The sequence below is a fragment of the Python bivittatus genome, unplaced genomic scaffold (genome assembly GCF_059951505.1).
Source record: "Python bivittatus isolate LINGU-HERP-01145 unplaced genomic scaffold, Pbiv_v1 ctg000580_np1212, whole genome shotgun sequence".
NCBI classification, from domain to species: Eukaryota; Metazoa; Chordata; class Lepidosauria; order Squamata; family Pythonidae; genus Python; species Python bivittatus.
In genome coordinates this window covers 16,231,819-16,258,186 of record NW_028277087.1, presented here as the reverse complement: position 1 = coordinate 16,258,186, position 26,368 = coordinate 16,231,819, and the positions used below count along the sequence as shown (strand labels likewise).

The 26,368-nt window shown below is 39.6% G+C and overlaps 1 protein-coding gene across 3 annotated transcripts in view; it reads left to right on the top strand.

The window, feature by feature from the left end:
* The window catches only part of PTGER2 (prostaglandin E receptor 2), a 56,347-nt gene that overhangs the window by 5,722 nt on the left and 24,257 nt on the right, over window positions 1–26,368 (top strand). The window contains exon 2 of one of the 3 annotated variants that reach the window (XM_088149672.1): window positions 15,195–15,820. The exons of 1 other annotated variant lie outside the window; for it this stretch is intronic. In XM_088149672.1, coding sequence (XP_088005798.1) covers window positions 15,195–15,224 — 30 coding nt within the window. In that variant the 3' untranslated portion in view covers window positions 15,225–15,820. Of the gene's footprint in view, window positions 1–6,003; window positions 12,138–15,194; window positions 15,821–26,368 lie in introns of those variants that run through there. One more of the 3 variants, XM_088149669.1, reaches the window with a different exon arrangement.

Here is a 26,368-nt window from a genome sequence, read left to right as displayed (position 1 = left end):
AGTCTACCAAATAAAACATATCTTTTGAATGTTGCATGTTTTGATAGAAACAGGAAATTACACAATTAACAATGCAAACCAATATTCCTGTCTCGAAGTACATCACCCATTTTAATTAGTAGCATTGAATACAGTACTAATACCCTGACACCCCAGTGATCAAAATAAAGGTAGGTTTCTGGAAAGGGGTGAAGACCTGGCTCTGCCAGCTTGCGTGGGGCTTGAGAAGGGGTAACCAACCTTGGGGGTAGTTGGCACCATGAAGATGCTCCCATAGATCAATAACCTATTATATACCATCAGTTCCTTGGAATATATTATTTATTTATTGAACATTGTTTTTATTGCATTTTTATTGGTTTTTATTCTTATTTTTATTGTAAACCGCCCAGAGTTTCCCTGGATCAGATGGTAGCCAAGGGGGGGAAAGTATGCTTATGCTTTGAATGCCAGCCACATTCCTCCCAAAACTGCCCATCTACCAAGCTGTTTTTCCCCATGTGGGGAGGGCACTTTGAGAACAAAGCAGTGAGATGAAAAACATCCTGAAAGGGAAGGGTAAAAATTAGCTCTACAGAAGCAACTTTTCAATAAAAAAAAAAAAATCCAAAGGAAATTAGAATTCCAGTGATTTTTTCTGCTAATACCTCAGTTTGATGGTCATTTGCATGTTGTTAAAAGTTGGGCAGTACGTTGCTTTCAAGCATGTGTGTGTGCATGTGTGTGTGTATATGTATATATATGTATATATATAAAAATAAATAAAAATAAAGGGTAATGGAAGTGGAGCAATCCGGGCTGCTTCTTCATGTTTCCCAAGGAAGATGACAGAATTAGCCATCATCTCTCAGTTAATAGTTCTTAGCTTAAACATTTAAACATTTTCAAACTACACTGCCCTGACTTTTTTTCCATTCAGCTTAGTCAGAGCCTGAGAAGGAACAGCTGGTGATAAAATAGTGTAACTATTGCTAGCAAACAACTGCTGCACAGTTTAGGAGTATCTGCATCCATTGCATTACATGATCTTGATTTGTGAACTTCAGCAATAGTTTTTAAAAATAATAGTAAAAATGGGGACAGGATATTTGACAAGTTTCCAAGTTATGTTACTTTCAGTATGAGAACATGTCATTTATGCAAAGAAAAATGACTGAATTTAGCATCCTGAGAATCTTAGTATTCACTTGTTAAACAACAAACAAAAGAAGCAATTCTCCAGTTCTCGTGGCTGTACAGTGAAAATCTGTGGCTGCTGTAATTTCAGATGCCTAAAGTACCATTTTAGGTACTACTGTTTCTTCTAAGACAAAATTATGTACAATGATGAATATTCACTGTGTGTAATTTAGATTAAAACCTATAAAATCTTAGTTGAAAGTAAACTTGTTGATCATACCGGAATTTCTTATGGGGAAATTATATTATGCCATAAAACCAGTTGTAATATTCAGTTTGTTACAGACCAGATATCTTTATTATTATTTTATAGGGCTCTGTGAATATTCTATTAGGAAATTTCATTAGAAAGCAATGCAGCTGAATCCCTGAATCAAATTAATATATTATTTTGGAAAACTGATTCAAGCCATCAAATTAAACCAGATGTGTCTGAATTGTTGAGATATTTGGATACTTGTGGATCCTGCATTATTTCAGGATAGGTCTTTGCAAAATTCAGAAGTCTGAATTAAATCCTATGAATTTGCTCAGTCACACTGAACATTCAGATTGAATTTTACCTGGTTTGCAAAGGGCTACAGTTTTATTCAAGTACAGAGCAAACCTGCCTTTATTTCAATCACTGGGGTGTCAGGGTGTTAGTATTGTAATAAATGCTACTAATTAAAATGGGTGATTTACTTCAAGACAGGAATATTGGTTTGCATTGTTAACTGTGTAATTTCCTGTTTCTATCAAAACATGCAACATTCAAAGGGTATGTTTTATTTGATAGACTATACCCCAAGATCACCCTTTCCTAGGCTAGTATCCTCCATATGTTTTGGAACTACAGTTCCCAAAACTCTCTGGCAGCATGTCCATTGGCTGAATTCAGGGAGTCTCAAAATTAGAATAAGGAAACCTCCCCTGGATGTTCAACATTGTACTCGGATGGGCTTCCTCCAAATCTTTATTTTTTAAAATATTTTAATTAGAATTTTACAAAAACAATACAAGTATTAAAATGAAAAGAAAAAGAAGAAAAAGAAAAAAGATGGGAAATAAGAAAAGAAGTGAAAAAAGAAACATGGAATTTTGACTTCCATCCTTCTTTCTATTGAGTAATTGCCATCTTACACTTCCCCCTCCTTCTTTAACCCTTTCTAATCTCCAAATCTGTAAGTCCTCAGTTCAGTCTTCTTTTCTTTCATCAAAAAGTCCATGTAAGGCTTCCAGTCTTTTAAAAAAGTTTGTATCATTTTCTCCCTGACCAAACTGGTCAGCTTTGCCATTTCCATGAACTCTGCCAATTTTATAATCCAATCCTCTACTGTGGGTATTTCATTATTCTTCCATCTTTGTGCTTACAATAACCTTGCCACAGTTACCATATGCAATATTAGTTTCCCATATTTCTTTTCTAGTTCAGCATCCATAAAACCCAATAAAATAATTCTGGTTTCATCATATTAATATGCAGTATCTTTTGTATAATTGTATGAATTTGCACCCAAAATTTCTTTGCTTTTTCACAAGTCCACCATGCATTGTAAAAATCCCCCTCTTCTTTTTCACACTTCCAGCACTGATTTGATATTCCTTTGTACATTCTTGACAGTTTAGCCAGTGTCATATACCATTGGTATATCATTTTATAAAATTTCTCTCTTAAATTATGACAAATGTAAATTTAACACCAGTTTCCCACATTTTATCCCATATATGCATATTTATATTATAACCAAAGTTTGCAGCCCATTTCACCATACAGTCATTAACCTGTTCATCCTCTGTTAATTACAATTTGTACATTTTAGCTATTATATGATCATAATTTATACATAACCATTTCAAATTCAGTTTTCTTCTTCTTGGTTCCAATTGTCCTTTTGTCCATATTAAACCTCTCTTTCATCTGATTATAAGGAAAGCCATTGAAAAGAATGTCCTTCTGTTGCTGGTTGTTCTCTTGTCTTCATCTTCTTCCAAATTATTTTGATATCCAAGGACTCCAATGTGTTTGTGTAATTTATTGCTCAAGTAGATTCGTGACGTCTGCATTTGTTCAGATCGTTCTGCATGATCTCCAATAGATAGGAGCAGCACTTCCCAGTCTCTTGCTTTCTGGACTACAGATCCTTACTAGCTGGGAGATGAAGGAAGATGTAAGCCTATATATCTGAAGCATGTCAGGTCAGGGAAGTCTGGACAGGGGACCAAACAGATACCTAATCTTTTTTTTTTTTTTAATTAAGGAGAAGTAGGGGGGAAACTGAGCAGTCTCATCTGACTACAAATATATATTTCATTTGCATGTCTAAATTTTTCTTTTTCATGTAGTCTCTTATTTGGGGAGGAATGAATTGAAGGAGGAATGAATTTGAAGGAGTTGAGGAAAGACCTTTGGGAGATCTTAAATAGGATATTAATGTGGGGTGGTGAAATACTCTAAAGGCACAGAAGTTTGGTTCAAGATTCAAGTATCAATGCATTTGATTTTAGAGCAGAGTACTGCCTTGATGGATCAGATTTAATGGTCATCTCACCCAGTATCTTTAGCAACAGCAGCCAATTGGATGCTTCTGGGAACTCAAAAGGTTGGAATGAAGACTACAGTACTCCCTGAGGTATACTGCTCTAAGAGGTATATTGTCTCTAATCCTGGAGGCTCTATTATAACAGATAGGCTTTGTACATTTGTTTAGACCTTTTTTGAAGCCGTCAAAACTCTATCATCACTATAAGTTGGACAATGAATGGTGAACATTTATGAAGACATAATCAAGGGCATGTAAAGAGTCTTATTGGCCAGTCCATATGCATTCATTACTTCTAATCTTTCTGCAAACACAGAAAGCCTTTTGGGGAAAGAGATGGTGCAAATGAAAGAGAAACTATTCAGTGTATGCCATTCCATAAACTTTTGGCAAACATTCAATTGGAGGTGGGATTCTACTTTGGGGGGAGAACGGAAATTATCTGGTGTTTGCAAGGTCCAGATTTCATCACTCACTCATATGCAGTTTGTGTTCATGGACTAATCATTCTGCCTCCAAGAGTGGCCAGCCAGGTCTTTCTAATTTGGGCGTGGGAACAGCTGTGTTTCCCAGCTGCTTGTTCCCAGCTTCATTTATTTAGAGATATATTGCTTTTGGACATGGAAGTTCCATTTAGTTTTCTTAGCTAATAGGTGGTGGGAGTTTCCAGAATCATTCTTTGATGACCTTTTGCTGGACAAGAACTTCCATCATACCAAGCCAGGATGATGACTTACCACGGGATGATGGGAAGAGCTGTTCACCATATCTTTGAGCATCGTCAGGTTGTAGATGTGGTATAAACATGGCCAGATGGCATAGGAAGGAGATGTGAACGGGTAATCATGCATAACCCTGAGAGTGTGTGTGTGTAGGGAGGGTTGACATTGCAATAGCCCGCCCCCCCCTTTGAGGGCAATGAAACTGAGTCTCTCTCAGCTGGAATGGGATTTTATATGTCACTACTGAGATGGGTAGCTCTATAAATGTGATAATAAATAAATACATATACACATGCAAAAAAGGTGGTGATTTTCTAGGAGTGATAACTCAAATAAGAATTTCTTTTTCCTATATAGAAGTTAGCAGCTTTAATTAAAAGTATTGCATGTCCCTAGCTGACTAAGGGAAAGCAAGGTGAGAACAGCAACATATAAATCCATAGTTTTAGGATTTATCTGCCTAGTGAGAAACTTGCCTCGGGGAGGAGATAAGCAGAACCTGTAAGGAAGTAAGTCTGGCAGGTATAATAATCAGCCCAGGACTTGCTGAGATCTACTTTTGAACTTCAAGCAGCTGCATACATGAGAAGCCTGCATGATGCTACTTTCCTAGCCATTAATGCAGGAAATGAAGCCTTCGACAATACAATGCAGGAAATGCTTTCTAATGATTATGGAAGTAGCTGTGAGTCAGCCTTGGATTATGGCATACAGTGAAGGCTCCTCAGAGGATTCCAGCCAGCCAGCAGAGGAAATGTCCAATGATCTCTGGCTTAGATAAGGTAGAATGGCATCTGGTTGGGGTTTTGGATTTTCTTCTTCCTCTTCTCCTCCTCCTCCTCCTCCTCCTTTTTTTGCCTGTCTGATTCAGCTTCCTTTTTCCTGCTTTTGGTGCACCTTCTCCTCCTTTCTAACCTTTACTCTCATTCTTCTAATGTGCCAGTTAGGTACAATCCACATGTCACCCAGACTTTGATAATATGCAGTTTTTCTTTACTTCACCCTTCCTCACCAGGCACTCTCCAGATGTGTTGGAACCACAACTCCCAGAATTCTCAGTCCTTGCTAATGTTGGCTGGGAAATTGAGAGAACTGAGAGTGCCAAATCAGGGAAAGCTGCTGTATTTAGCATCATCAGGATGAGTGGGACTACAGATGCCATAACTTCCACCATGGAAGTGGTGATGAGAAGAACTGCATGAACAGCACTAGGTGGGGAGAGTGCTGACCCTACAATTCAGAGAGTCCCTGATTCAAAGGTCATCTCTACCATGAGCTTATATCAGTGGCAATATGAGGACATCCTTTGGGACCTGTATGAAAAGATTGATTGTCCTTGCCTATTAAGAAAAGCAATCCCTACTGATGACTCTGATTCACCTCTTTTGCTTAACCATAGCTATAATGTTAAGACCACATACCTGGCAATAAATCCCACTGAATTTATTTTATAGATAAAATTATAAATGTTATACATTTACATAATTTATGAAAAGGATTGCACTAGAAAAAGGTCATAACCTTTGAGTTCCAGATGGTTACTAAGTAATCTGTTTTGATTTGATGTTTTGTCTTTCCAGATCCATGCCTTCATGAGCAGTTTTACTAAAGACTGCTCAAACAAGGGGGATCTTCTAGTGATGCGGTTTCTGTCTGTTAATTCCATTGTGAACCCCTGGGCATTTGTCATCCTGAGACCTCCCATCCTCCGGCTGGTGCGATCCATACTGTGCTGTCAGATATCCTTAAAATCACAGCCGAAGAGTAGGCAGAGTTTGTCTCTTGCCAAACCAGTGCCCGTGGAACAGATGGACAATTGCAGGCAATAGAACATGGATTCAGAGAAGGCATTCAGGTGCCCATTTCTAATGGCTCCTCAGGGAAAATACAGAACGACTGGAACTGTAGCATGAACTCACCTCCTGGAGTCACCACTCAGTTACAGCCTCCATGATTCTGAGCTGTGTTCTTGTTCATCAGAGGGAAACCTGAGAGGAATCTCCAAATTCACCCAATCCTAAATATTCCCAATCTGACTGCAAGACGACAACAATGGGGTCAAGAAGTAGATTGGAAGGAGCTGTCTTCTGCCAATCTGGTCAATGGTTTATCTTGCTCCATCTTGTTGCAGTGTTTAAGGAAGCTCATAATATTTCAGGTTGGAAACTTTCCCAGATCCACCTGCAGGGTGTCCACAGGAGTGGCAAAGAAAGTCAAGATGGTATCTGTGATGGTTTGATAGCAGCTCCATCTTTTTTTTATGAGCATCACATCTGCAGAGCTTCTGACGCATCGTTACAGCCACCATCTTGACTTATTTGACCATAACCCATGGGCATCCCTTCCCCTTTCTCTCCAGGAGAGGTGCAACTTCTCCTGGAGAGAAAGAGAACTAAGGATGCACACCGTGCACAACCTGAAGCCCCAGGGCCACATGGGACCCCAGAAAACCTTGGATGCAAAGTTGCCACTGAACTGTACTTTTTACCCCTACTGAAGAGGGAAACAAACTAAATACTTAACTTATTAATTAAGCAACTTATTTAATTTATTCTTAAGTGCATATAGTTGAAATAAAATAATGAAACTTTTTTCTTCTGACCCAGCCTATTTTTTGGGGAAATGCTCTGTGCTGTACCATGTATAGGCCAAGGCTGGCCTTTGGCATGAAAAGCTATGCCCCTTGTCATACATGTTTGATAACACTTAGATTTTTTTTTTTGTTTGTTTGGTCAAGTAAACCTTGGGCTACACTAGGCTGCAGAAATCCAGAGGCATACCAGGTGGAACAAATGAAGTTTTCTGTATTTCTCTGCTATCTGGTAGCTTTTTGGATCTTTTCATCCCAGATATGACAGGCCTTGGGTGTCTGCACAGGGTGATCATAAAGTGAAGATGACAGCGAAGCTCCACCTGTGTTTTATATCACGGACGTCATCTTGACTTTTTGGCCATACCCTGCAGAGATCCCTGGTAGCCCTGGCAAAGTTTTCCTGGTATTCCTTTCATCTTCACATTTCTGTTATATCTCCCTGTATGTAAACAGTTCAAAAATGAAGCCCACTAAATTCAGTGGGATTTATTGCCAAGTATGTGGGCTTAGCATTAGAGCCACAGTTAAATGATGTGATTCAGAAAACTCAGTCAGGTCTGTTTTTCTTAATAGGGAAAGACAAGTTATCCTAGGTCATTAAGCCACTGTTGTGGGTTTATGTGTGTTTTGCCCAGAGTATACATAAGCCACCTGCATATCAAATCAAATATAAACTAACATAGAAAAATTTACTCCATAAAGGATTGATGACATTAATGAAATCATAGTCAAACAAACCATCACTAAGTGCAGTGTGGAAACCCAATCAGAGTTTTTGTGGCACATAAAAACTGACACATTTATTATAGCGTAAGCATTTTATGGACTACAGGCCACCTCATCAGATGTATGAAGTATTATATCAAGCTACAAGTACATATAAACTCCTAGTTGAGAGGGGAGAAATGCAAATGGCAAGGCTAATGGAAATGAAATCATACAGATACTGTTAGTGATAGTTACTTATTGGTATTGGATATTTGCAAACAGCTGCATAGAGACATACGTGCATTGGTGAGTTAATTAACACAAATAGTGTTTATTAACTTATCAATTAATAAGTTAATTGGTGAGTTAATAAACCAATTTGTGTTTATTGGTGGTGGGCTTTTTTTAAATCAACTCTGCTTTATTCAAGTCACAGAACATGGAATGAGCCATATACAGTATGTGAAAGTAACCATTATGTGAGGTAATGGGATAACATTTTTTTAATAAAAAGTTGTCTGCGCAATTCTAATTGTGCCTCAGTTCTGATCTGTAGAACATCTGAGTCAGTTTTATATACTTCTTTGGAGGAGTGGAATGTTTAATAGAACAATCATAAAGTCCAGTGTTCTAGCAAAGCGACCACAACAATCACTGTGTTGTTTTACTTTCTTGGATTCAGAAAAATCAATGGGAAGCCATTACAGTAATCTAGGCCACTGCAGCAGCTGATCTAAATCTTTCTCTGCATCAGGGTACATCAGTAGATGTTGGATTCCATTTTGGGGCATTTTAAAGTCATAAAGGCTGGCGGGATGCCAAATCAAGTCTCCTTCAAATCAAGTTTGATGCCTGGTGACTTCATGGACCCGTCCATGTAATTTTCTTGGAAACAGTCTGGAACTGGTTTGCCATTGCCATCTTCTGAATTATTTTTCACTTCCCACTTTAGCCTATGGCCCTAATGTTCACCATAGATCTCCTAGGCAAGCCTTAATCACACTTGATCCAGCTTTGAATAATAGCAACAAACAGGTTAAATCAGAAAAGTTAAATAAAAATCAGGATAGTCCGCACTTACAGACTGCAATTGGGACTGGCAACTCCATCACTAAGCAGTACAGTTGTTACGTGAAATGTCACGTAACCACATTGACTTATGACATCAGTTCCAGCTATGGTCATTAAACGAATCACCACAGGTCGTTAAGCGTTACATCACATGACCACAACTTGTGACTTCCTGATGGCTTCTCCATTTGCTTGTGGGAAGCTGTCTATGAAGGTCACAAATGGTGATCACATGACTGTGGGATGCTGCGACCATGGTAAATGTATGCCAGTTGCCAAGCACCCAAATTGTGATCACATGTCCATGGGGATGCTGCAATGGTCACAACTTTGGGAACTGGTCATAAGTCTCCTCCTTCAGCACCGTTGTAACTTCGAGTGGTCAGTAAGCGAGGACTACCTGTATTCCAACATTTAGTCTATGCCTTTCACTACTGTACAACACAGCATAATTGATACTAACTCATGTTTGTTGCTTATTTTTAATAAACCTAATGTTCAGTTTCTTCCTTTGAAGATAGAGTACTACCTCCAATTCCTTTCTGTAATGACTCCATTAGCTGGACTGACATTACTATTCCTGTTAGGCTCCTGCATTTGAAAATGCTTCAGGAGTACTTCAGACCTCACTTGAGTACAACACCACTTAGCTATTCATTAAAGCAGGCCCTCTTTTGTCAGATTTCTCTGCCAGCCTGAGAAAGTTGTGGCTGTTTTAAGCAGCTCTTAAAGGAGCTGCATTTTTGCCAGGCTCTTGTCACAGTCTGAAAAAAGAGAGGCTGCTGTATTGAATGGTAGAGAGGGGCTATGTTTGCATAAGTCCAAAGCACTTCAAAATTGTTTTTTAAAGGTCCAGAGTTCTAACTCTAGAAAAGTGCCTGAAAGATGAGCCCAGAAGATTAGCATCTCTAAGGGCACTAATCCTACAATCCTAGACTGAAAAGTTACTTCTAGGTTGATTTGTTTGGCTTTGTTTAGTGAGTTCATGGGAGTTAGGAGATTCTGATTTAAATGTGTACCTGATATCTCTTGCTATAAAATAATACTAATATATCTTCCCTACTAAATGGAAAAACAAAACTCAAAAGAGCATCCATTTTTTTCTCATTGAAAAGGGAACTAGATTTTCCTTCTCAACAAATGTGGAGAAACAAGATGCTTTTTTAAAATAAAAACTGTTTATAAACTGTTAGTGTTTATCAAACATTAGCATCATTCTGTTAGAATGTAAAGGCTAAATGGTTAAACACAGCATTTCCCTCAATGAATGGCATATTTCTCAGTTTCAGAAATATAACTAGACTGAAAGTTTAGAACAGCATTTCTCAAACTTGGTGACTTTAAGATGTGTGGACAGCATGGCTGGCTGGGGAATTATGGGAGTTGAAGTCTACACATCTTAAAGTTGCCAAATTTGAGAAACACTCATTTAGAAGGACTCTTGTTATAAAAGAAAACCTCTATTTTGAGGATTCCAAGGGTAGGTTCCTTTTCATAAATTTGAAATAAACTGTACTTAACCAGGAATAAGGCCTTCTGAACTCATTTGAAATTATTTGTGAGAAAATGTATATAGGCTTTAGCTGCACTATGCCCAAATGTAGCTTTGGAAACCACTTATCAAGCAGCTTGAAATTTACAACGCAGTATGTAAACATTAACAGTTGTATACTTTGACTACAGTTAATTTCCTTGCAGTATGTGACTCCTTGAAAATCAAGTAATTAATCCACCGCAGTTTGCAATAAGCCTTGATGGCAAAACACTTGACTCTCTTCCAAAATCCACAGGATGTATGTTGGCCTTTGAAATATAGGTGGGAGGAAAAAGTGGCAAATTGTGCAATCAGTGAAGTAGCATCCTGGTTTGAACATGAAGCCCTGTTTACATGTACTGGCTTGCATATTTATTTTTCAGCTACAGAAATATTCCCTCTATATATGACCCTCCCCCGCAAGTGTAAAGAAAGAAAAGCTCTGGATCAGAAGAAACTTATTTTTATCAGTCTTCCACAGTCTCAGAACCTGCAGTGGCATGTGGGAATGACCTTGGGAGACAGGGGAAAGAGCTGCAGCCAGGGAAATGGTCAGATAAGAGGCAGCTTAACCCGCAAAAGGAACAGGGGCATGGCAAATGTCTCAGAAGGGACCTTCCTTAGATTCTTGGGCTGTAAAGGCAACAGGGGAGAAATGTACTTTCAGACTTGCAAGATTCTGTTAATGTAACCTTACAATAAAGTAGAATTAATTAATATGGGTGTGCTTCTTGTCTGGACTACCTCGCAAGGCTGACAGAACCTTCCAGATATTAGGACCAACTCCCAGCCAATACAGCCAGTGCTAGGAATTCTGGGAGTTAAAATTTACATGTGGAAGGTACCTACATTAGGAAAGACTTACTAATAGACCCCAGTAGTGCTCCCACTGATAAGGAGAGGAAAAGGAATTGCACTCCTACTAACTGTCACTAGCTGAGAGCTTTTGAGGTGTTGCTCTCCCAGCAGCTCCAGACACCATAGCTAGATTTTGGGAATTCTAGTCTGGCAACATCTGGAGTTCATCAGGGCTACACGAAGGATGTGTCAATGAGCTTGTGATTTAGTTAAGGGTCCTTCTGTCCTCCTACATGCAATATTTTATCACTTGCAAAAATATGTTGAAAAGCGTGACAGAATGGAGCAGGTAAACATAGTCTGCCATCCTGACATGTAATCTCCATGCCATGTAAGCTATGCCTGGAGGTGATAAGCTGGGAACATAGTGGGGAGTAAAATAGAGTTTCTCATGCTGGGGGAGAGGAAGTTGAAGTGGGTGAAAGATCAGGCAGGAACAGAGTGCTGTTAGAATTGGAGAGAGACGGAGAAGATGATAGCTAATAAGCAAAGTGGCTGCTGATGAATGGCAGGTTCCAGGGTGGATCAGAGACCACTGAAGACTCCTGAGTGATGGAAGATCATTAAAGATGAAGGAGATAGCATAGTATGGTATCATGTCTACCCAGCACAGAAATCCAGAGAGGGAGAAAAGGACCTGTAGATCAAAGTTTTGGTAGCTGCAAGAGGTTGCCAGCTAAGTCTAACAAAAACCTTTAATTAACTCTAAGGGGAGTTTAGTACAGCTACATACATTAAAATAGCTTAGATATACTGATTTTCAGAAGAAGCATTACTCTGCAGGCAGGGAAATAGTTAATCTCAGACTGGCAGAGCAATTAGAGTCATAAAGTGATGTAGTGCTTTTACTGCATTCCAACGTTTTTTAATGGCAGTTACACCAGGGGAAGACGATCTATTTATGTGCTTCAGCTGCAAGCCACTTACAAAGCTATCTAGCTATAAAAGTCAAGCTGTCAGAGAAAGCAATGTTTTTCTATCTTGCAATGTTACAAATAAAAGAAAAATTTGAAATGATTCACAGGAAGGTTCTTGTGTGCTGTGGATTTATCTGGTTGATCTTGAGAATCCCTATACCCTCCCACTCCAACAACAACAAAAACCAACAGCAACTACATGTAACTGGATGAAAGGAAATTTACATTGCCTCCATCAGCCATAATGCTGATCAAAACATATGTATATCATGCCTCATAAAGCATGCTATCCATGAATATAGCACTATTAAAAATAATCTCCTTTATACAGATTTATTTTATGCTCCATCTAACCTACTTGGCTGGCCCCACTCAACTGGTCAACTTTGGACCAAGTTGGCTCATCTCTGAATTATAATGACCCTTTCCTTCTTTTCATCTTCTCTTTTTATTGTTTCCTCTGTAAAGCAGCTGCTACCTTTATGCATCCTTTTATAAATATTCTCCATGGGCATTTCCAGTAATTTAAACCTAGTTCCTGTTGAAGACATTTATCCTTTTTGTTTCTAGAATTGGTTTGCAATAAGTGTGGTAGCAGTTATGATCAAGGATGGTCTATGAGAGCATGTAGCATAAGGAAAGGAAATATGTGACTCTTGACATACATCCCAGTGAAAGAAGAAAAAAAGAAAAGGACTAAGACCTTAAGGCAATTTTGAAGCCGACGGAGTTTTCGGGTTTTGCACAGGTTCTTCTCCTTTTTAACAGCAGTCTGCAGAAATTACATACAATGAAATGTGGAAAGCTGCAATCCCAAAGGAAAACCTGACCAACGTTTAAACAGAAACACAAAATGCACAACTAGTAAAAGTGGTAAAGTATTTACACAACACACTTAACCCAATCAATCACTAATCCAGTCAGAACTTCTTATCAGCAGCTCACATAGCACACAGCCTGGATCAAATGCCACTCTTGTGGACATTCACAGACCTTCTCTACTTTCTCCAGGTACCTAATACCCCATGAGTCCATGAACCAGAAGGGCCCTAGCAAGGCTTCATTACATCACAAGTCCTCTCCCCACTGGCCAGTCAGCCAGGCAGTAGTAAGTACTGAAGGGAAAGTGAGGCAGGCAGGAAAGGAAAACGGGTAGTTCTTAAACTACTGAAATCTTCAATTCTCTCTTTGCTGTCACTCTCCCACACAGCACCCCCCTCCCTCCCACAACTCCCACCCCCCAACTTCTGCTTTGCCAAGACTTTCCCAGCATTACCCTTCTCCTGAGAGAGAATGACAAGTTGCAGAGGTAATGCTGAAAACCATCCTTTTCCCCCATTTAAGCAATTCAAAATGTGATGATAGATAGATAGATAGATAGATAGATAGATAGATAGATAGATAGATAGACAGACAGACAGACAGACAGACAGACAGACAGACAGACACATACAACATGCAAATTAATAAGCCCCTGTCCTCATCTTAGTGATACATTTTCTCTTTCTGGGCAGTGCAGAAATGAATTAAAAGAGTTTATGGCTAATCTGGCTCCCAGTCTGGGTCCTACAGAGGGGAAGTGATGCATTTAGACTGAACTAAATTAGGTTTAATTAAGAGCAACTATCAGATAATCTTACTGAGTCCCTTTTTCCATTCAAGCTTCTTGGTTGCCCAAATAGTTGGGCAACCATAGTATAACAGAGATTAAGAGATTGCCTCTATATTACTTCATCTCTATTACAGCTTGCAACAGCCCAGAAGGGATAAAATATATGATTTTATCACATCATCAAGAGAGATTAAATTTGAAGCTCTTAAAGTGAAGTTGGGGAAAAATATCTAGTGGGATTTTAAAATGCTGAATACAAGCTGAAACTATTCCACTAATATCAAAGGAAGATTCATTCATTCATTCATTCATTCATTCATTCATTCATTCATTCATTCATTTTATTTTTAATTTTTATTTATTCAATTTGTATAGCTGCCCATCTCAAACAAGTGACTCTGGGTGACAAACAATCATAAAATCAATTAAACCAATACAAAAAGAAAAAGTAAGTTCATATAGCAGCTGAGAAATATAATCCATTAGCATACCCAGGAAACAGGGCCTTCACACACTCAGGACCCTGGGTTAATAAAATATTTATTTAATATTCAGGATCTGAGCCAAAGCAGAGTAGAGCAGAAATGAACTAGAACATCCCCCAGTTACCAAGCTGTACACAGTATAAGGACCAGAATACCACTGAATTTGACACCTTCTACTGTGTTTGAAATCACTGTATTAATCATATCTCTGAGGTCTTCAGCAGTTTTTGATATTGTCACCTGCCTTCTCCCCAGCTACTGTATGTATTATATTAGTAGAGGGATGAACAATCTTTTATTGGATCTATTATATTTGAGCTGCAAAAATCTCTGGAGGCGCTGGTTTCAATAGCTACACAAAATCAAGAAGCTGATTGTGAAGTCTAGACTGCAACATAGATGGCCATCCCTTACATTATGAGGATGCTTTCTCAGATGGGAAGGCAATTCAGAGTTTAGATAAGTAATTTAGCAGAGGGAAAGGGTTAAATGCCTTCCATTCAGCACTACTTGATGAAATTTGAGCCTTACATCTGTTTTTTTTTTTTTTTTTAAATACTGGGATGGTCAAAGCCCAAAGATCCACTTACAGATATCCCACATCTTGTATAGTTTAGCCATCAGTGTTTATTCAACAAAAATCCATCCAGAAGAAGATATTTAAAAGCTTCATTTAAATGAAGGAATTGGAGAAGAAAGTCAAATATAACAAGGAAGGAATTCCAAACATGGGGAAAGATGGAGCAATTAGGACCAGAGATTGTCAAGGAAACAGGAGTCCTAGCCAGAAAATTGTACAGAGCAAAGTAGAAAAACTGGTATCCCTTGACTGTAATGATCTGTGAAATACATTCTGACAATCTGTTTTTAAGGGCTATTTTGTCAAGCATTTTGTGCTGAATATTGTCAAATTATTCATCAGGCCACATAGGAGCTACTGAATGATCTTGGACTCTCACCACTTACCCCATCTCTCTCTAATCTATTTCATAGGACCCTCAGACCATCTGCCATTATCCTTGAGTTTTTGGAAGAAAAGCAGGATGACAACATGGTACTTAAATAATGCAAGAACCCTGAAAATAAAAAACAATGACACAGCTGTAAGCCCAAACCCAGATATGTAATAATTGCATCAAAGCTGGATTTCTATAATAGGCTTTTCATGGGCCTTCCCTTGAAGATGAATAAAAAAGTTAGGTTGCAAAATTGTTGGATGGTATTACAGCCATTCTATGCCAGCCAGTGCTTTTCTGGACCATTCAAGGAGCCAGATTATATGAAAGACAACCTACACCCATATATGATTACCTGTGTATTAAAGTCATTTTTGGATGCTTTGTTGGTTGGTCCATCACCAAAATCAGCAGGGGTGAAAAACTATAGGCTTCTAATTCTGACAGTCCATCTCAAGAATTACACAGCTAGTCCTATCAAGAGGGCTTCTCAATGGACTTTTAAAAACACTTTCTCTGCCCTCAAATTTTAATTGAAACTTATTATGGTATTTAATGGATGGATACTTTGGATGGACAGATACTTTGGATAATGGATACTTTGTAACTGAAATGTTTTAAAGTATTTTACTTTCCTTTTTTCTTCCAGTTTCCTTCCCTCCTTGTGGCTTAATAAAATAATCATGAAACTTTAATTGATATGTAACCTTTCTCCATCAGTGAAAAAAAGAAAAATCCCTGAAGCTCACATTAACTTCAAGGTCTGGCCTTCGGTTACCAAGAAACCCTCACTTATTTTTTTTATAAACTTTATTTTAAATATAGTTTATATTCAAAAATATGCTGTAATGTATGTGCATAGGCAAATATTTTACAGCAGAATGAAAAGTGAAATCCTCACTTATTGCTTCTTGTTTATTTAATACAAACTATTTCCATCCAAGTGGCCATGACGTTGTAGCTTGCGACTTTAAAATGTAAAATATAGTGCATCATTTGGGGGAAGTGGGTTGAGCAGCTGGGAAGAATGTACAACAGAGAGGCCTGGGGGGTCATTTTCCCCCTCCACTAATTACCTCCCCCCCACCCCATTCCAGTTGTATCCTAAGAATTTTGCTGCATAGGACCATTACCAATAGCAAATTTTGCTTTGCATCTCTTCTTCTTACTGCGTTATGATACCCCTAGACTGCCTTTTCTCTGGGAGGTTGAGGCAGCGTTCCTGTAGGTTTTCCCTAATTTTATCCCCACAACAACAACCTTTTGACGAAGGTTGAGCTAAGAGAGAGCAACTGGCCCAAAGCCATCCAGTGAACTCTGTGGTCAAGGAAGAACTTGGACTATTTCCATGTTCATTACTGAAAGGCCACCCACTGCTCACAGTAGTGGCAAAAAACGTTGCCATCATAAATGAGATTGCCCAGATCATCAGCATTATTCTGGCTGTGTAGCAGTTCAGTGTAGAACTGTGTTATCCTCATGGTGGGTGTGCTAATATATTCCGTTTTTGCTGTTTCTCCCCTTGAATTTTGTAACCTTTCTTCTTTCTCAACATGAGATGAGAAGAATGCACAAATCAGGGTGCTGAACCCAGAACCCAGGAAGAGCTGCTATGTGTACCTGACCCCATTTCTGATTTGTCTCATTTCACTTTTGTACAGTTAACCTTCCCAGTACTCAAGCTTTGCCTCTTCCCCTCTAATGACTGACTCCATTAAGGAAAGCTGTTAGAATGTGCATTTGGCATCTGGAAACTTTTACTTTCCTTCCTGATTTTATCCACGCTATACAACTTTTGTAAAGCATTTTCTGGGGTGCTGTTGCAGTAGAGCACTATACAGTGGGGGAAGACAAAAGAAAGAGAAATGGCTTGAGAAAATGTTAGGGCTTATAAAAAAAACAATAGCTAACTGCTGACAGAGGGCTAATTAGCTCAGGAATGCAATAAGTACAGATGCAAGTCAGATTGCCATCAAAAAGAGCCCATCTCATGTGGGAATGTTCACTCATAAGAAGTGGGATCCAGTGTTGGTGGGGGGAGCATGGAAGTAATTAATTAAAGAAAGAATTAGGATTGCAGGGAATCCTTGGGCACATGCTCCTTATCCTGCCCTAAATCACTGCATAAATGGCTGATGAATAATAACAGTGACAGTAATAATTTTTTCACTGAACGTAGCTCTGCTGATCTTGGAAGTTAAGCTGGCTCAGCCTTGGTTAATGCTTGGATGGGAGGCCTCTAGGGAACATTGAGGCTATAGGCTAGCCTGAGAAGTTAAAAAAAAAAAAAAAACTCCCAAAGGAGGTGATAGCAAACTACTTCCATAAGGCTAATAAAACAGTATGTATGGAAGCTCCAGAAACTGAACTCAACTCAAGGATGCCAACCTTCATTTTTAATAATTATTGCTACAGGTAGTCCTCAGTTTTCGAAGGCAGTTGGGACCAGAATTGCCATCATTAAGCGATGCAGTTGTAGAGCACAATGTCACATGACTGTGCCGCTTAATGACGGCAGTTCTGGCAGTCCCAGTTGCCATCATTAAGTGAGAACTGTGTGGGTCATTAAGCAAGAACTGTGTGGGTCATTAAGCAAGGACCTCACGTGTCCATGATATCTGATTTCCTGATGGCTTCCTCATTATCTTGCGGGAAGCTGGCAAGGAATGTCTGAAATCATGGTCATGTGACCATGGCTTGCTGCAACATCATAATTATGAGCCAGGCATCAATCACTCAGATTGCAATCATGTGACAGCAGGGGTGCTGTGATGGCTGGAACCAGTTGTTAACTACCACTCATTCAGCACCATTGTAAGTTTGAACAGTCGCTGAATGAGTGATCGTTAAATGAGGACATATTGGCGGTTTTGAACTTTGGTGTTAGAGAAGATTCCTGAGAATATCATGGACAGCCAAGAAAACAAACAAGTGGACCATTGAACGGATCAACTCAGAGTTCTCACTCAAGGCACAAATGATCAGGCTCAAATTATCCTACTTCATACACATTATGCAAAGACCGAGCTCTCTGGAGAAGGCTTTAATGCTGAGAAAGGTGGAAGGAAAGAGAAAAAGAGGACAACTAGCAGCAAGGTGGGTGGACTCAGTACAGTGGCGATAAGTGCACCACTGGAAGACCTGAAAGACAGATCATTATGGAGAAAATCTATCTATGTGGTTGCTAGGAGTAAAGTAATGACTTGTTGGCACATAATCAATCAATAATCAATTATTGCTATTAAAATCTAAGGATAGAAAGTTCTTTCCTAAATCAGACCAAAATCCCATCTAACCTAGCATTTTGCTTCCCACAGTAGCCAATCTTATATGTCTTTGCAAGCACAGATCCAGGGTAAAACTCATCTTCCTTATAACCAGAAGCTAGGTGGACTGGTCCCAAAAGGAAAAGACAAGTAAACTGGAAGGGGAGCATCCTGATCAAAGGTCTTGCAAAGTCTAGAGCCAGCACCACCGTAGTGCCCACCTCCTAATAATAAACATTCCTGTTCTGTTGAATCATTACACTGAGAACAGACACATTGCTCATTTGTTTTCTAAATAAGGACTAAGTCCACCCAGCTCCAGGGAATGTGGGTATGTGGCATCTTGCTTAGGTTTCTAGTTATGAGCCAGATTGGTCAGAGGTTCCATATTAAAGGGAATGATTGCTCTGCTTCCTGCAATAACATCCTTCCCAAATGTCCCCTTTACTCCTCCCATCCCCCCACTAGGTGTCCAGGTCAGCTTTGCCAAGTATTACTTATGGTCCTGTCATCATTTCACATCCTTTTATAGCAGGATGGCCCTAATTCCATTAATAGATTTTGTGGTGAGACGCTGCAAGGGGCTCGGACAAGATAATGCAATAAGGAGGAAATGGCTTTGCTTCTCGCTGGCCATGTGCACCTGGAAGCTAATGAATAGAAATGAAAACCATCTCCCTCCTGAGAGCTGCTGGCCCAAGGAAGCCAATTAAGCCTTCCATAATCCAATGCCTCTGAATGGACTGGACCCGAAATCCCAGCTGGCCTAGGCAAGAAGATTGGCCTGGGGCCTACAGAACAAGAACAGTGATCACAACTCCTATATCCTCCTTTTCTTTCTCATGCACTGATACAACTGTGCAGTGCTTCAAATAATTTTTCTAAAAAAGTGCTCTGAAGGATAGGGAGGTGCCAACACAGCACCAGTCTGCAACTCTTTAAAACAGCCATGGAGGCAGCTGCATGATCCTGGGAAAAAAGTGCTCCAAAGCATCTATTTTGAATTATGTCTGAAGTGCTGCCCAGCCCTGTTAATTAATTACCAAGCTTTTTTATCCATTAATAGGGCTTGAACCTGTTTTGCAGTCCAGGGTGAGGGGGATTACCTAAATCCTCATATGCTGGTTCAGATATAATTGCCAATCATGGTTTGATTAATATCTGAAAGAATGAAGATATCTTATGCAAGGCAGAAATGGGAAAGGGATGAGCATGGAAATGAACTGTCCCATCTGGGTTGGAGGCTTACCTTAATAAAGCTTAAATATACATCTATTTATTTTCTTGTCTGCTAGACATCACCCCAGGCAGATGGGGTCTTCACCTCCCTAGCTGGGTTGTTTACATCATAACCAGGCAACCAGGTTAGTTCATGCACAAGCCTTCCTCTGGCTAACATGGGTGCCATTACGTATTCCCCACCCCAAACTGGATTTTCACAAGTTCATTCCTGCTTCCTTTTTTTCAGAACTTCAAAATGCAGGAATGACTCACCTGAGAAAATCATCCTCTTTCTAGCTTGCACATAGTTTGGCTGAAGTGGGACATAGAGCCATTTCTATGAGAATGGCACCATGCAGAAAGGAGATCTTGTTCTGAAGATGTCTGAGATTATTAGGTATGTCTATGTGTGACTGGGGAGAGGAAAATATGTGTGTGTGTGGGGGTGCATGTGTATGTGTATTACCAACATGCCAACTCATTTCCCCCTTCTCAATTCCAGCTATTCTCCCAGCATGCAGTTTTATTTATTAATGACATTTATATGGCCACCCATCTCACAAAAAGTGACTCTGGGCAGCATACAGCAATAAAATAAAATAACAAATACATAAAAATGATCATTATAAAAATTTAAAAGGTCATTATTAAAAATGAAAATATTGTAAAAAATTTAAAATATACAAACCTCCAGAGAGAGTAAAATGATCAACCACAGTGGAGCCATCTAAGGAGGTCTCCGGTTCCCTGGGATGCCCAGGCCTGATGACATAAGGTCTTGAGGGACTTCGGGAAGGATAGCAGGGCTGGAGCTAACCTGACTTCGGAGGAGGGGGAATGTTCCATAAGGCGGGTGCCATGACAGAGAAGGCCCACCTCTTGGGACCTGCCAAGTGTAGTTTCCAAACCATCTTCTCTTCCACCACTGCCCCCCACTTTTTTTCAGCTTTTGGAGGGAACATAAACAACTTTTCTAGATGTAATTAAGCTTTCTGGAAAAGGTCCTCCTAGACTCCTTCTGATGTTTGTTCCCACAGACTAACAAGGACTCTCCTACCACAAACTGAAGACACCAGAAATTATATGGTTAGTTTCCTCCCACGTATGGGCAGGTAATTGTCCTGCCTCGGTTCAAGCATGCAGCATCAGGGAAAGGAAAGGAGCTCCAAGCACCAGAGATTAAAAAAAAAAAAAAATCAGTAGCCATATGTAGCCTGAGGGCTACAAGTTGCCAATTGCTAACTTGCAAGCTATTGCCAAAAGCTATTGCAAGCTACATATGTTGGGGATTCCCGGGGTAAGAAAACAGACTGGAGGAGGAAAATATAAATAACTAGGGAAAGTCCAATCCCTTTTCTGAAGCAAACACAAAAGAGAAAGGTGGAATGAGTTCACAGGAAGATTTCTGCTTGCATTCAAGCTACCTCTTGACTGTGGCAAGAAATGAGGCAAAATAATGAACAAATCACCCCAACTTCCTTCCTTCCTTCCTTCCTCCCTCCCTCCCTCCCTCCCTCCCTCCCTTCCTTCCTTCCTTCCTTCCTTCCTTCCTTCCTCCCTTCCTTCCTCCCTCCCTCCCTCAACATAGCTCAGAACTGTATCAAGGATATCAGCATTATTCACGTGATCCCAGAAAAAAAAGAAGGAAAATGCTTGTTTCCATTAAGTGTTCCCACCAAAAGTTCAATAAGTCAGTTTAAAAGTTAATAACAACATTCCCCACATAGGAATGACACGAATGACCATGTTGTTGTGCTGGGTGAGAGCTGTCTGAGCAAATTGTAAATTACAAGATTGGAGACCTTTGCTATCTGGCTGTGTATACATGTTCACATTTTAAACATGCAATATTCAGAATTTGAAATTCTGCCTTTTTTAAGGCAGGCTGGAGGCTGGAGACAGACCATTCCTATCTACTCTCTGGAATGTGAAAGCAGTTTCAGAGAAAGCAATGCCTGAAATGTATTTTATCTGCAACATTTATATCCTGCATTTTCATAGTTTCTTTGAACGATCCCAAATCAGGGAATCCTGTATACTCCTCCACTTTTGCTTCAAGCAAATAAATTCTACAGGTTTTTCATATTATTTCCAAAACCTTATAATCTATTTTCCAGAAGTACAAATATAGAATAGAACCCATTTCCCTCTTTCTTAATGATCACTCTGCCTCCAGTCTGGGTGGACTTTGTTTTGGTGCAGAGATGACAAACTCCATCAGTTTGAGGAAAAGCTGGCCCATGTCAAACAGCAGTAAGAAGTCTGCCAGAAAGCTTGATGTGTCACTTCTATCTTCTGAAATCTCCATCTCCAAGATACAATGAATGCTTCTTATAGAAGATGTAGAGGAGTGAGGACATAGCATTGAAGAAACTATGCAATAACTACTACAAAAACAGCAGCTTAGCTCAGAAAAACAGAGGGAGAGGGGGAAGAAGAAACTCAAGACTGACTTGCCTTGATTCTTGTGGGTGTAAGAGTGAGGGAAAGAGAAACTCTGTCAGGCCTTCAAAGTTCTATTATTACAGTCTACATCAATAAAAGTAGAGTTCTAATATTTCTTGTGGTTTCTCTTTTCTGGCCTGGTCTACCACAAAGGGCTGACAGAAGCCATATTTATCATTCATTCATTCATTCATTCATTCATTCATTCATTCATTCATTCAAATCTGCACCCATGCTCCTGGAAAATTATCATCAACTTGATCTTCCAGAACTGGGCTGATGATGTTCGCCCAATAAGGTTACCTATTATTTATTTATTTTTAAAAAATTAAGAAGTAGGAGAAATATTCAGATGCATTAGAAGAGATAGCTTGCAAGTGATATATAGCTTCTAAGACCATATAACTTTGCAGGTTGATCATAAAATAAACTTTAAGGTGCCAAATATTTTTTAACTGGGTGCTATTTCAGGAGAACTCAAGAAAAACAACAGTATCTCCTGATTTATATTCCTGTTTGGTTGTAAATCATGTTTTAAATATAGCAGCAATGGGAAACTAATGGATCCTTTGGTTGGCACAGCCCGGGAACTGATTATTTAGTGTTTTCAAAATATAACCATTTAGTTTCCAATAAGCAACATCTTCGCCTCTGATCATCAGATGCAGAAGACCAGTATTCCTAAGAGCACAGAACTGCTAATGCTTAGGGAGATCTGATCAGAAAACTCTTTTCTTTTTTAAGGAAGATCTTCAGGAAGAGTGGCTAAAATCAAGAAGGGGTTAGAATGGCGGCCTATTTCTAGCCATGTTCATAAAAATTTCATCCTATGACTGCAAGCATAGACTAGTAACGCTGGCACAATGCCATTCTCTGCTTTGAATGTTAGATGAAACTGAATGATAGGGAGGAAATAACTTCCTTACAATAAGAACAGTTTGATTGTGGAACCAATTCCTCAGAAAAGTGGTGAACTTCTTAAACAATGGACTGTTTAAGTGGAGACTAGGCAGACATCTGTCATGAATCCCTTAATTTAGACTCAATGACCTCAGTGGTTGTTGCAATCTTGCAATCTTCGGGTTCAAATCGAGCGCCAATGAGCTTGGTCCTCTGTCTACAAGCACCACCTCTTGATCTCTCAGTCTCCCCCTTCCAGAGCCTGAGCTGCAGAGAACTGGGCAAACATAACAGCCACACCAGCATGCAGGGGTGTCTGGAGGGTATGGTAAAAAAAGTCAAGAGGGTGCAATCAGTTTTACAATGCATATAAAATACAGGAAGAACTTTCATCGCATTGTTCCAAGCCCCCTCTTGACTTTTACTATGCCTGCAGACACCCTGCCAATGTGGTTTAAGCAATTTCTCCAGCATATGAGCTCCAGTGCCATTTTGTTGCTAATAAAATAATCCCCATGAATGTTGGGTGGAATCTAGAATGACCAGGTTTTAAATAAACTTAACAGTAATTTGTCTCGGATGAAGAGAAGAAATCCAAATTTGTGATCTTCATCCTATCTAGAAACTGACTTGCTTCCCTACCTCCAACACAGCCCAACACTACACAGTGTCAACTTAACATTAATCATCAAGTTCCAGTTTCTTTTAACTGAAAAGAAACCAAAAGCTGGTGTTAGATGTAATGGAGTGTGAACATCCTGCTCTCAGCTTCTATGATTAAAAGATCCCTTTTGTTAGATGATATTAACAGCTGTTGGGGAGATGCAACATCTGTTGGAAGGGAGCAGGAGAGTAACTGTGGGAGAGATTCTAACAAACTTTATACTTCAGCAGGGATTTAAACCTGGATTAATATTAATATTCAACCTTATAAAACTAGACTCAGCCACTGAAGTCTCTTTAGAAGAGCCTCACGTGGGGTGGCCATGGCCACACTGGGAAATATTTTTGCTACAGGGGACACAATACTGTGGTGATGTCACTAGGGTGGGCCGGGTTGACAGTCTGGGTCTTTTTTTATAAGGAACAAGAATAAAATGTACAAATACACATATAGAGCAATATTGCCATTTACTGAAGGGGAGGTACTCTGGTCCATCATAATTTGGTTTTCTTTTTCCTCCCATTTTCCCCAGCTTTTAGAAAATTGAGTTTTAGCCGTTGTCAGTGCCTAGCTGATCTTGTGTGACCTAATGAGGGATGTTGCTGGCTAGACTTGGATGGGAAACTACTAGGGAATTCCAGGGCTGTTTGACTGGGAAATTAAGGAAGAATCCCTCAAATTGCAATCCTTTGCTGCACTATTGCCAAGAAAAGTGCATAGTTGTATCTATGTAAACACTACGAGCTGGGCTCAACTCAAGGTCATCCTTACCATTTAAATCAGAAGTGAACACAATATACCTCTAATCCAAGTCAGCTCATGACCCACAGTCTGTCCATGAAACAGGGGGAGGAGCAAACTTTAAGGTGCCAGGGGCTATACAGTGGTTGGGAGGTGCAAAGGGGGAGCAATGAAGAAAACCAACATGTCTCTTTCATGTATGTAATTCTGGCTGGGATTTTCTTTTCTCTCCCCCCTCCCCTCCCCCTGTATTTTGGAAGCAAGGAGTTGGAAGATAAGCTAGGTGAAGCCGATTTTAGGACATGCATTACAAGGTTTGTGTTTCCTTCTTGAAGGAATCATACTCTCAATTTATGGCAGTCACGCTGCCCAAATTTGACAGTTTCTGAAAAAGGGAGTTCACAGATTACACATGGCCCTGGGCTGCACTTTGCTCCCTCCTGCATAAAAAAATTCCTCTCCCTATCTATGTCCTCTGAGTATGTTCTGGAGGCAGGAGATTCTAGGGGTTATGATCCCAACGAATCTGCAAGGAACTAATTAGAAAAGACTGGTGTAGACACACCAGTGTAAGGGATAACATGTATCCCATATTCAGTGTATACATATTTTTAACATGTATACACTGAATATATGCTGAAATGGGCTAAATGGGTACCTGAACCCGATTTTTTGCACTGAAAACTATTCCATATAACTTCATGCTTAGATTTGGAGGCTTATCTAAAAGTGTGCCTCTTGCTCACAATTAAGGAATTGTAAGATATTTCTTCAGGCCTGGGTGATGACATAGATTCAAAACCCAGCAGTTAGATGGTGGAATTACAGAAATGTTTCATTTTGACTAAAAGAAAACTTATTACTATGATATGAAAACATTGTGTTGAGATGTTTAGATTGATTTCCGCCTCCATATTCAAATGTTTCAGTATGTTTTGGCTGAATATTCCCCCACTTTGGGGATAGTTTCGCATGTTTTCAATAAACTACTGCTGTGATCCTTCCATCAGGGAAGGAAAATGGAGTCTGCTAAAGCAGTCAAAGATTGTGTGGAATCAACAGAATTCCCTCAAGAAATGAGGTTTTCCATAAGAATTTATGTTGGCCATTTCTGATCATTTACCAAAGTAACTTTCATTCTCTGGTTTTTCCAAACCTCATTTTCCCCCATCAGTTGGACTTTCCCCTTCCACGTTTAACACAACACATTATGGAAATTCATGGTGTCCTGTGTAGCAATCTGTTTATCTACAAATGATGGAGCAGGAACGATGGGGAAAAATGGAGCAAACGCGAACACAGGAAGCACATTTACATCAACGGCCGTCCAAAATCAGTCCATGAAGTCTGCATTTCTTTGCTTTTCACATGTCTGTGTGCCACCTACATTTCTTCAAAGCCACAATGGATTATCTGGATACTAGGATAGCATGGCTTATAAGAATGTAAAAAGAGCCCTACTGGGTCAAATCTGTTTAGTTCAGCCTTTTATTTCCACAGCAGTGAAAAAGACCACTAAATCACAGACCACCACCAACAAGACAACAATATCCGTTTTCCCACCTAGTACTGGAAGGAATCCTGCCTTGATCCTGGACATAGTAATAGCCATTATGGTTAGTCTTTATTCTTCATAAATTGCCCTAAAACAGTGTAATAAATTACACTGTAGTTAATTTGACATAATTGGGGTCTGACTTGTTAGGGTTGTGAAATGTTAGTACAAAAACCATGAGGACAGAGGATTTATTCCTACCTCATAGAGAGCCACGAGGAGAAGAGAGAGAAAATGAGGGAAACGGGAAAAAAGGTGGGCTCCAAGCCCGGCCCACACAAAGCAGCAAACCAGGCTGCAGCAGAGCCGCCCCTCCCTTTGTGCTTGTGTGAGACAGGCTTGGTTGAAACCCCATATTTTCCAACATGGCTGCATTTGCCAAAATCCCGCTGGTAGCATCAAAGAGGAAGAATACAAAA